General features: G+C 37.7%; 1 protein-coding gene across 11 annotated transcripts in view; it reads right to left on the reverse strand.

Moving 5' to 3' along the window:
* AKT3 (AKT serine/threonine kinase 3) overlaps positions 1-12444 on the reverse strand; it is a 330364-nt gene that overhangs the window by 155519 nt on the left and 162401 nt on the right. For all 11 annotated transcript variants that reach the window (XR_008551764.1, XM_054694944.1, XM_054694942.1 and 8 more), the window contains one exon: positions 1228-1372. Coding sequence is in view for 10 of the 11 variants with exons in the window: in XM_054694944.1 (XP_054550919.1) it covers positions 1228-1372 (145 nt within the window). In the remaining variant the exon portion in view is untranslated. The remainder of the gene's footprint in view (positions 1-1227; positions 1373-12444) is intronic.

The following is a 12444-nucleotide window of genomic DNA, read 5'->3' on the forward strand; positions in this document are numbered from 1 at the left end:
TACAACCACAGTCAAATTTCAAATTAACTATGCACATGAGCCCATGCAAAAGAAACTTCATTTCTAAGTAATTGATAAAGCTAGATTGTGTTTTTATTTTTGCAATAACTAAGGAACAAGATGGCTTAAGAAGCTGGCTTCAGAAAATGCAAAACTCTTAATCACTGTACTAATACAAATTATATGGAAAATTACCTTAAAAATTACTGTTTTTCTACCTGAGATTTACAATCTACAATACCAAATATATTTTAACATTATAAATGGCATGTCCATCTATCTTGAACATATACCTTTAATCTTAAAATATGATTTTTAACATATGGAAGTTGCTTTTCAATTTTTATAGCAATGAAAATCAATTAAAATTTCCCATACACATATAAATTAGCATGTATTATTCTGGTGCACTGAGGGAAGGAAAAGTTTGTGCTCCTGACTGGTTCAAGAGTCACTATAGAGGATATCATCAAATAAAAGACCATTATTTCCAAGATTGTTCATTGCTGACATTAAGTAAGACTAGGGTATTACCAAGAAAGTGAACCAGAGTCACTTCTGCTTCTGCTTTCAGGAGCATACAGAATGCCAAATGAAAGAGGACTTAATCATTAAGGGAAAATATTTAATTTCAAAGTTTCTAAAATGGTATTGAAAAGAATAAGGAAAAATGTAAATTATGGGCCTCCCTGGTGGCGCAAGAGCTCAAGATAGCACTATCAAGCTATTGGCAGTCACTGCAGCAGGATTTTGATCCCAGCAGGTGTTTGATCCCAGGGAGCAACACACATGGCACTGCAGACCTCTCTGGTCTAACCTGCTGCTCCCCTTAGCAGCGTATTTCAGTAGATCTTCCTGTTCTGCTCCCCAGTCTCTCTGGTGAATCCTCTCACCCCCCACACACCTCTGGCCTGTACCCCAGTACTTGAATGCATAAATAAATAAATCTTTAAAAATGCAAATTACAAAGTAGTATGATGGCATATCAGTCACAATGCCCTAAGAAGTCCTATCAACATTCAGTGAATGCTCAGCCACAGAAATAATGGGACTCAATTTACTGGGTTTTAATTACAACAGGTATTTCAGATTTACCTGAATAAACACAACTCACACCCATGTATTTCTATATTTTGACTGGCTGACATCTTTGCAAAGGGCAGTTTTTAACATATTTCTTCTACATATATAACTGTTTTGTGTAGGGTAATAAGCTATTGTATTTACCTTTCTTTTATGATGAGTTGTAGAAGCATCCATCTCTTCCTCCCCTATATTATCAATTTGTGAAGTTGGACTACAATTCATTCTCTCCTCTTCTTGCCTCTGAAGTCTGTCTGCTACAGCCTGGATGGCTTCTGTCCATTCTTCCCTATAGAAATAAGCAAAAGATCCCATAAATAGAAGATGATAAACAAATCAAATATAGCCCATTTATAAAATATGAAACCAGTACAACCTATTCCTGGGTAATACACACACACACACACACACACACACACACACACAAACATATTCATCCTTATTCCAAGAAATAAATCCTGAAAGCAATTTATATTAGAGGCCTATCATTAGCATTTATTATTATTAGATATATAAATGAGAAAATAAGGAAAGGATTATAAGACAACAACTAATACTATTAAAAATAGTCAAATTTTAATTGTAAACATTTTAGCTATAAATTGACTCACAAACATTTGCTGCGCATTTTATTTAGTCATTAAAAGAACCATTATCAAACTCGGCTTTTGAACAGTTGTGATATAATATCACAGAACATTTATTTTAACATAAACGTGAAAATCAGCTTGTTGGTTTCTTTTTAAAAAGTCTGTTAAACTTTAGAATAATTGGATGAAACCTATATATCAATTTGGAGAAAATTTCCACTTTAAAAATTCCAATCTATGAACATGGTATAGGCCTCAATTTATTTAGTTCTTTAATTTACAAATGCAATGTTTTACAATTTTCTGTGAAAGTCTTAACTATAATTGAATATATTTCTAAGTATGCTTTCATGATATTTTATAGAATTTTTTAAAAATTCATTTTTAAATTTGTTTGCTACTATTTAGAAATAGTTCCTTTTTTAGTATGTTGAGCTAGTACCTTGAATTCTTACTAAATGTATTTATTAGTTCTAGTAGTTTTTATTTTTTCTGTGTTTTCTATACATGCAACTATGCTGCCCACAAATAAGGGTAATTTTATTATTTCCTTTCCAATCGGTTTGCCTTTTACTTTTTCTTGCTTAGATCACCCAATCAGCACAGTGTTAACTAATTAGTAAGTGCAATTTTTGTTTTGTTCTAAGGTTAGATAGAAAGTATTAAGCCTTTCATCTTTAAGTGTTATGTCACTTGTAGGATTTTTAAGATATCCTTAATCAAGTTGAGTAAGTCCCCTTACATCCCTCACCAGTTCAGTGTTGTTTTTTTTTATCATGCTTATTCTTTTTTTTTCTTTTTTCATTTTTTAAACATTTATCATTTTTTACATTTTTTAGACAATATTTGCTTCCCCCCACCCCCTCAGATTGAGTCCCCATAGAATCTCCTTCCCCAAGGCACCTGTGCACCATCACCACAGTCCCCTGTGCTCCTCCCTCCCTCCCTCTGATCCCTCTCCCTCCTCCTTCCCTGCAGTATGTCTCTGGTTTATAATTATCTGTTTTTGCTTTGTTGTGTTTTGTACTGTTATTATATTTTTTACACTTATGTCTTATTTGGTTCCCCTATATTCCTGCTATAAGTGAAACCATCTGATATTTTCCTTTTTCCTTCTGGCTTATTTCACTGAGCATAATTCCTTCTAGCTCCATCCATGTTGCTGCGAATGACATGAGTTTATCTTTTTTGATTGCTGAACAATATTCCATTGTGTATATATACCATATCTTCTTGATCCAGTCATGTATTTTTGGGCATTTGGGTTATTTTTTTAAACCAAGGGTACTGAAATTTTGCCAAAAACTTTTTCTGAATCTATTGAAATGACCATGTAGTTTTTCCTCCTTTAATATTCCTCCTTTAATGTCATATTAAAGTAATACATTTTATCTGAATAATTTCCATATGGTAATGCAGTTTTGAAGTCTCAAGATAAACTCCAGTTGCTCATGATGCATTTTTAAATAAAATATTTGAATTTAATTGCCAAAATGTTTCTATGAATTCTGCATCTATATTCACAAGCATATTGGGAAATAGTTCTCATTTCTTATGATAGCTTTGTTGGAATTTAGAATTAAGGGATCGTTACAAAGTTGCCTAGGTTTTGGAACACAGGAATTATTTAAAGTTAGTAGGGAAATGGTCTTTCCTCCATTACTTACTGAAATAAATTTTATAGGCTTGGTAATATGTGTTCTTTAAATGTTTGACAGAAATTATCAATAAAGTCATGTGAGGAAGGATTTTTAGTTACTAATTCAATTGCATTCATTCATAGTTTGCTGTTCAAGTTTTCTAATTTGGATCAGTATTGCTAATTAATTTCTTTTCTCTCCTTTTTTTCATCAACAATATTCCAATACATATTTGAATTCCATCCTTTCTTTTTTTCCCTAAATAAATAGCTTTGGATTATTATTTTTCTATTTCAGCAATGTTTGATCTTGATTATTTCCTTCTGTTTGTTTTACATTTGATTTATTCTACTTTTATAGCTCTTTAAGATGAAAACTTAGGGCCTCCCTAGTTGCGCAAGTGGTTAAGCACAGTACTGTGAAGCTGTCCACAGCCTACAGCAGAAGTTCAAGCCCCAGATGGCCAGCGAGCTATCCACATGGCATGGCAGACCTATCCTGTCTCGCCCGCTGTTCCCCTCAGCAGTGTATTTCAGTAGATCTGCCTGTTCTGTTCCCTGCTCTGTCTCCGGTGAATTCTCTCACCCCCTGCACCTCTGGCTTGTACCCCAGTTCTTGTATGCATAAATAAATCTTTTTTAAAAAAAGATGAAAACTTAGGTTATTAACTTGCAGACTTATCAAATGCAGGCATTGAAATCTATAAACTTTCATCTAAGCACTTTGTTAATTACACACATCAAGACTTGATATGGTTTATTTTCATTATTATTTATGAATAATAAATTCATTAATTTAATGGGTCATTTGAATTTTGACCCAATGACTATTAGGAGGATTATTTTTTTTAGGACTCTGGCAAGATAGTGGAAGAATGAAGATGAAGGGAACTGTCTATTCACATATTTATAACAAAACAAAGTGAACAACCCCTGAAAGATAAACAGAATGCTACCACATATATCAGGTACACAGGTGATTATTACTCAAGGGATAGAAATTTTTAATTAGGGGCCTCCCTGGTGGTGCAAGGGGTCAGGGCACAACACTATGAAGCTATCTGCAGCCACTGCAACATGAGTTCAATCCCAGGCCAAGGAGGTGACTCACATGGTGCAGCAGACCTGTCCTGACTCAACTGCTGCTCCCCTCAGCAGTGTATTTCACTAGATCCACCTGTTCTGTTTCCCACTCTGTCTCTGGTGAATCCTCTCACCCCCACATCTGGCCTGTACCCCAGTTCTTGTATGCATAAATAAAAATCTTTCAAAAAAATAAATTTGTAATTAAATTGTATTTGCAGTGCTAGGGGACAGCAGAATCCATCAGAGAAAGAAGGGAAGCTGCTATACAAAAACCGTTACTGTAGTCAACTCAGGGACACAAGTCAAGATGAAGGTCTTAAGTATGAATCTGACTGCCTCTCCAAATGCCCCTTCAAGCTCCTCCTCTACAGATCCTCCTCCAGGCTACACACACATACCCCCAATGTGGTTAGAACCTAGCTTAAACACTCTCCAGGGTGTCTTTGAATCTGATTGGTCCATTTTGTTGGTTGGTAGCCAAGGGAGCTCCAATTAGATTGGAAGCTTTATCAATCCTATATTTGCATAATGCCGTGGATGGGCCAATCAGATTGGCAGGTTTCAATCTTATGTTTCTATAAAGCCATAAAGGGGGCTGGGGAGGTGGAGAACTGCATTAGTTGCTAATACTAGGAGTAGGGATAGGAGGGGGGGCCTCCAATTGCATGTTTGATTTGTACTGATCAAGCTCCAATCAAATTGGCCCATTCTTAATATATCATGGTCCCTGCCCAGAATGCTCCTACTTTGAGGTCAGGGCAGCCTCCTGGGCTCCAGGGCTCTAAGGAACTTAGTAGAGCTGGAGGCAAACTGCACCACATGCCCCTAAGCGCAGCTGTGTTTAATAATTTAGGGGACCCTGCTTCAAGGGTCCTGCTTCAGAATTAGAATGAAGCAAAGGTAAGAACAAATGATTGCACTTAAAGATGAGAATAAACAAAGAATCCAGGCAGAAGAAAGAGAAAAGCAAGTAAAAGAAAAAAGAAAAAAATACTTGAAGTGTTATCCGACTCCCTGAGGAAAGACAATAAAAAAAATGAGCATCCCAGTGGACGAAGAGAGAGAGAAAAGGTACAGAGAATTTGTTTTAAAAAAAATAAAGGAGAGGGAGAGAGATCAACATGGCAGCTAGGAAATGCTGAGATTAACTCCTCCCATAAAAACAAAGTTAATAGGAAGGAAAAGAGGCAGATCCCTGCAAAAACTAGGACATAGAACATAAACGGGACACTCTGGCAAACTGCCCAAAAAGGAAAGTTGCCATAAAAGAGGACAAAAAGAGAGGAAAGCTCAAAATCCTGCTACTCCCCCCACCCACAAAGCTAGTACACTCCAAACAATAGAAAGGAAACAACAAGAAGAAGAACAGACTACAGATCAAGCAGGACAGTAAGTGGAAAGTAACTACTGGAGGCCACCGCACCCATGAACAGGAACTGTGGAGAACCATGAGGGAATCACCATGGAGGTAAGCAAATTGTTCCAGGCACCATTAGAGGAAGATAAGGACTCCACAGGGAGACCTACAAATAGCCCAAGGCCAGCTGGTAAACTTGTGCTGAAAAGCACACCCACTCAAAAAGCATATGCGGATCTCAGCTGCCCAGGTCCCAGTGCCTGAGACCTAGGTTCGTGGGAGATACGTGGGAACCATCACTGAGGTGAATGACCCTCACTGAGTAACCAAAAACCAGGCGCTAGGGCACCAGGAGTAGGTTGCAAAAGGCGCCATTTTTGCGGACACTGAATTGTCCTACTCCCTGCATCCCAGATCTCAGGGCTTCAGAACTGAGACATGGGGCACAAAATTCCAGGTGTGAGATCCCCACGACGCATGGCACAGGGCAGACACAGCACCCCATGCCATTGAGCCATTCCACACCACCCCCACTCAGTTCCCCGGAGAGCCACGCGGAAAAAAAGCAAGCTCAGGAAGGATACTGGGAAAGATCTCTGGTGCCACCTAGAGATTAGAACAAAATCACCATCTTCCTAATAGTTGGAAGCCAGGGTTTCCAAAACCACCCTCAGGCTCTGAGAAGGGGTGGGTCATGCAAACCGGGGTAAGAAAGGAAACAAGGCATGGAGTAAGACCCCATTCTGGAACTGAGAGCCAGGCACAGGATTCTGGGCATGGGATGCGCCATAACAGTGGGCCCTGTACAGGGTGGCAGCCATTTTGGATCTGAGACCTGGAGACTGAGAACTAGAGTGCAAAATTCAGGGCACAGGATCCACACAGCTGCAGGCAAAGCACTGAGTGAACACCGGGCTGACACAGCACCCAGGGTGAGCAATGGCCCCCGTGTGGAGTAGCTCCCCTCTCCACCTCCACTTCTCAGAGAACTACAGGAGAAAAGCTCAGGTCAGCAAGTACAAGTCTCTAGCACCACCTAGTGACCAGCACAAAATCCCCACTAAGTGATTCCCTGCTGGAACTGAGTAAATACAGAGGGAGTAAATATAGGGATGGAACTGTAAGAGACAGTGCCCAGCAACACAGCCACAGCATCAACACCCTGGTGGATTATTGGCCTACCAGTGCTGGTTTCAGTCTGGTAAACAGTTTCCGACACTCCTGAAGGAGCAATCCAAAGAGATGCCTGCCAACACCAGTAGCACAATGTCTCAATGCATAGAACAAATTAGAAAGAAAACAGCAGGGGGAAGGAAAAATACAAATAACCAAGCAAGCCCGCAGGAGAAGGAGACACCACAAAAAGAAAATCAGTCACCAGAACTCAACAACAATGACATGGAAGAATTTCTAGGCCTGTCAGATAGAGAATTAATAATCATCATGAATAAAAAGTATAATGAGATGAGACATATAATCAATGAACTGAAGAACAAAAATGAAACCTTAAGAAAGGAAATAAAAGAAAAGAAGGAGACTAAAAGATTACTGGAAGAGACAAAGAGCTCTTGGAAAAGCACTGAAAACAGAACCGAGTAAATGGAAGAACGGATCAGAACTCTAGAAGATACAGAAACAGAAAGAACCAAAAGAGAGAGAGAGAAGTGCAAAGGAAGAAGAATGAGAATACCCTTAGACAGTTACCAGACTCCACAAAGAGAGGAAATATAAGAGTTATCGGCATTCCAGAAGGTAAGGAGACGAAGGATCTGAGAAATTATTCAAGGAGATAACTGAATAAAACTTCCCAACCATGAAAAAGGAAAAAAATTCAGACATACAAGAAGCAAGAACACCCAATTACCACAATGAAAAGAAAACTATAGCAAGACACATAATAGTAATTTTTGCAAGAGTCCAAGACAAAGAAAAAATAATGAAACTGGCAAGGGGGAAGAAACAGATAACTTACAGGGGAAAATCAATCAGGTTAACCTCAGACTTCTCCAAGAAACACTACGGGCAAGAAGAGAATGGAGTACCATATTAAACAAACTTCAAGACAGCAAATGCCAACCAAGAATAATTTACCCTGCAAAGCTTTCCTTCCTCTATGAAGAAAAAATATGGACCTTCTCAGACAAACAGAAACTCCAGAAATTCATTACAACAAAAAATCCCCACTCCAAAAAACTCTACCAGAAGTACTAAAGCCAAAACCAACACAGGAATGATCGAGAAGAACAGAATAAAATCACAAAAATGACAAACAAAATGGCAAATACAGATGCCAACATATCAATATTAACTCTAAATGTAAATGTATTAAATTTATCAATAAAGGGCCTCCCCTGGTGGCACAGGCAATTGAGCAATGTGCTGTGAAGCTGTCCTCAGCCTTTGTAGCACTAGTTTGATCCCGTCGGACAGGCGAGGGTCCCACATGGCACGGCAAACCTCTCCTGTCATTCCCGCTGCTCCCCTCAGCAGTGTATTTAGTCAGTCTGCCTTTTCTGTTCCCCACTCTGTCTCTGGTGAATTCTCTCACCTTCCCATGCATCTGGCTTGTATCCCAGTTCTTATATAAATAAATAAATAAATCTTAAAAAAAATTTTATCAATAAAAAGAAACAGAGTAGCACGCTGGATTAAAAAACAAAATCCAGCCTCCTGCTGTCTCCAGGAAACACATTTAACCACAAAAGATAAACAAAGACTGAAAGCAAAAGGTTGGGAAAACAATCCTACAAGCAAATGGACCAAAAAAGAAGGCAGGAACAGCCATACTTATATCAGATGAAATAGACTCCAAATTAAGTAAAAAGAGACATAGACGGATACTACATTATGATCAAAGGGACAATACATCAGGATGATATAACACTCATCAACATATACTCACCAAATGAAGGGGCACCAAAATATATTAAAACAGTTATCATCAGCTCTGAAAATGGACATTAAAAGAAATACATATATAGTAGGAGACTTCAACACCCCACTTTTACCAATGGACAGATCAACGAGACAAAAAATAAAGAAAAACACTAGAGCCCTAAATAAACACATAGAACTCATGGACTTAACAGACATCTATAGCACACTGCACACAAAAAAATCCGAGCACACATTTTTCTCAAGCGTGCACGGGTTATTTTCCAGAACTGATCACATACTGAGACACAAGACAAACATCAACAGATACATGAAGATCAAAATAATTCCAAATATCGTCTCTGATCATAAAGGTATCAAACCAGAAATAAGTCATGAAAACAAGGAACCCTCCCATTTCATGGAGATTGACATCCACAGTACTGGAAAACCACTGGACTAATGAGGAGATCAAAGAAGAAATTAAAAAATACTTTGAGTTGAACAACAAGGAGGACACCATTTTCCAGAATGTATAAGATGCAGCAAAAGCAGTACTAAGAGGAAATTATATAGCAATACAGGCTCACATCAAACAAGAAAGAACTCAAAGAAACAACCTAATCTCACATGTCAAAGAGCTAGAAAAAGAACAACAAAAAGCCTAAAGTCAGTAGAAGAAAGGAAATAATAAGAATCAAAGCAGAAATAAATGAAATGGAAATTAAAAAATCCAAAAAAATCAATGAACCAAAAGTTGGTTCTTTGAAAAAATAAACAAAATAGACAAACCTCTAGCCAGGCTCACAAAGAAAAAAACGAGAGAAAACACATATAAATAGGATTATAAATGAAAGGGGAGAAATCACAACAGACTCAGTAGAAATCAAAAGAATAATCAGAGATTATGATGAACACTTATATACAAACAAATTCAACAACCTAGAGGAGATGGACAAATTCCTAGAATGATATAATCATCCAAAGCTGGACAAAGAAAAAATAGAACTAAACAAACCAATTACAAGCAGCAAAATTGAGGCAGTAATCAAAGCACTCCCCAAAAACAAAAGCCCAGGCCCAGACGGCTTCACAAATGAATTCTACCAAACGTTCAGCAGTGAATTAGTGTCTATCCTACACAAACTCTTTTAAAAAATTGAAAAAGGAATACTACCAAACACGTTCTACGAAGCGAACATTACACTAATACTAAAACCAAACAAAGACAGCACAAAAAAACGAAAATTACAGGCCAATCTCCCTAATGAACAATGATGTAAAAATCCTCAACAAAATCCTTGCCAACAGAATCTAACAATGCATCAAAGGCTTAATACACCACGATCAAGTGGGAATCATCCCAGAGGCACAAGGATGGTTCAACATGCAAAAATTGATCAGTGTAATCCAACACATCAACAAAATGAAAAATAAAAACTATATGATTGTATCACCAGATGCTGAAAAAGCTTCGACGAAGTCCAACATCCATTTATGATGAAGGTCCTTGAAATTCTTGGGACAGAAGAAACATATCTTAACATGATAAAAGCCATATACAACAAACCCACCATAAATATTATTCTCAATGGTGAAAAGCTGAAGGCTTTTCCTTTAAGATCAGGAACAAGACAAGGATGTCCTCTCTCACCACTGCTCTTTAATATAATACTAGATGTCCTAGCCAGGGCAATAAGACAAGAAAAAGACATACAAGGACTCCAGATACGGAAAGAAAAGTAAAACTATCACTATTTGCAGATGACAGGATAATACATATAGAGAACCCTAAAAACTCCACAGAAAAACTACTCAAAAAAATCAACCATTTCAGTAAAGTAGCAGGATACAAAATCAACACACAAAAAACAGTAGTCTTCCTATACACAATCAATCAATCTAAGGAAGAAGAAGAAATCAAGAAAACCATCCCTTTTATTATAATTGAAACAAAAAAAAAAAAAACCTCAAATACTTGGGAATAAACTTAACAAAACAAGTGAAAGACCTATACAAAGAAAATTATAAAACATTGTTAAAAGAAATAGAAGACCAAAGAAATGGAAAGACATCCCCTGCTCATGGATTGGAAGAATTAATATTATTAAAATGTTCATCCTACCAAAAGCAATATACAGATTCAACTCTACTCCAGTAACAGTCTCAAAGACATTCTTCAAAGAAATAGAACAAATACTGATAAAATTCATATGCAACCACAAAAAACCACAAATAGCCAAAGTCCTACTGATGAAAACAAAGGAGAAAGGAGGTATCACATTTCCAAACTTCAAGCTATACTAGAAAGCCATAATAATTAAAAGTTTGGTATGGGAACAAAAACAGACACACAGACCAATGGAACCAAACAGAGTGCCCAGAAATAAAACTACACTTACATAGACTGATCTTTGACAAAGGAGCAAAGAACATGCAATGGAACATGGACAGTTTGTTAAATAAATAGTGCTGGGAAAACTGGACCACCACATGCAAAAAAATGAAACTAGACCACTACCTCTCACTGTGCAAAAAAATCAACTCTAAATTGATAAGAGAACTGGACATAAGACCTGAAACCATAAAAATATATAGAAGAAAATATAGGTAAAACACTACAACACAAACATCTCGGAAACATCTTTAAAGACTCATCACAAAAGCAGTGATAGTGAAGGCAAAGATAAAAACTTGGGATTACATCAAACTGAAAAGCTTCTGCACAGCGAAAGAGACATTAACCAAAACAGAGAGACACCCCACTGAATGGGAAAAAAATCTTTGTACTCCAGTCAACTGATAAAGGACTGATTACAAAGATATACAAAGAACTCACACAACTCAACAAAAGCAAACAATCCAGTCAAGATATGGGCAGAACTTAAAAGACAGGGCCTCCCTGGTGGCGCAGGTGGTTGAACACTGTGCTATGAAGCTGTCTGCAGCCTCTGCAGCGTGGGTTTGATCCCAGCCAGCCGGCGAGAAGCCCACATGGCGCAGCAGACCTCTCCTGTCTCACCTGCTGCTCCTCTCAGCAGTGTATTTCATCAGTCTGCCTGTTCTGTTCCCCTCTCTGTCTCTGGTGAATCCTCTCACCCTCCTACGCATCTGGCCTGTACCCCGGTTCTTGTATAAATAAATCTTTAAAAAAAAAAAAAAACTTAAAAGACATTTCTCCAAAGATGAAATGCAAAAGGCCAACAGGCATATGAAAAAATGTTCAGCATCCCTTACAATCAGGGAAATGCAAATTAAAACCACACTGAGATACCTCCTTACACCAGTAAGAATGGCACATATCAAAAAAACAAACAACACATGTTGATGAGGATGTGGTGAAAAAGGAACTCTCCTACATTGCTGGTGGGAGTGAAAACTGGTCCAACCACTATGGAAAGATGTCTGGAGGTTCCTCAGTCTACTAAAAATGGAGCTACCATACGTTCCGTCAATTCCACTACTAGGGATCAACCCAAGGACACAAAAGCATTGATTCAAAAGAGCACCTGTCCACCTATGTTTATTGCAGCACCATTTACAATAGGTAAAACCTGGAAACGACCCAAATGCCAAAAAAAAAACGATGAGTGGATCAAGAAGATGTGGCATATATACACAATGGAATAATATTCAGTGATCAAAAAAGATAAATTCATGCCATTCACAGCAATGTGGATGGAACTAGAAGGAATTACGCTCAGTGAAATAGGCCAGAAGGAAAAAGTATCGCATGGTTCACTTATAGCAGGAATATAGGGGACTCAAATAAGACATTTGTGTAAAAAAATAGTAACAATACAAAACACAACAAA

This window comes from Talpa occidentalis, unplaced genomic scaffold (assembly GCF_014898055.3).
Source record: "Talpa occidentalis isolate TD23 unplaced genomic scaffold, MPIMG_talOcc4v2.1 talOcc4.14, whole genome shotgun sequence".
In the NCBI taxonomy this organism is placed as follows: domain Eukaryota; kingdom Metazoa; phylum Chordata; class Mammalia; order Eulipotyphla; family Talpidae; genus Talpa; species Talpa occidentalis.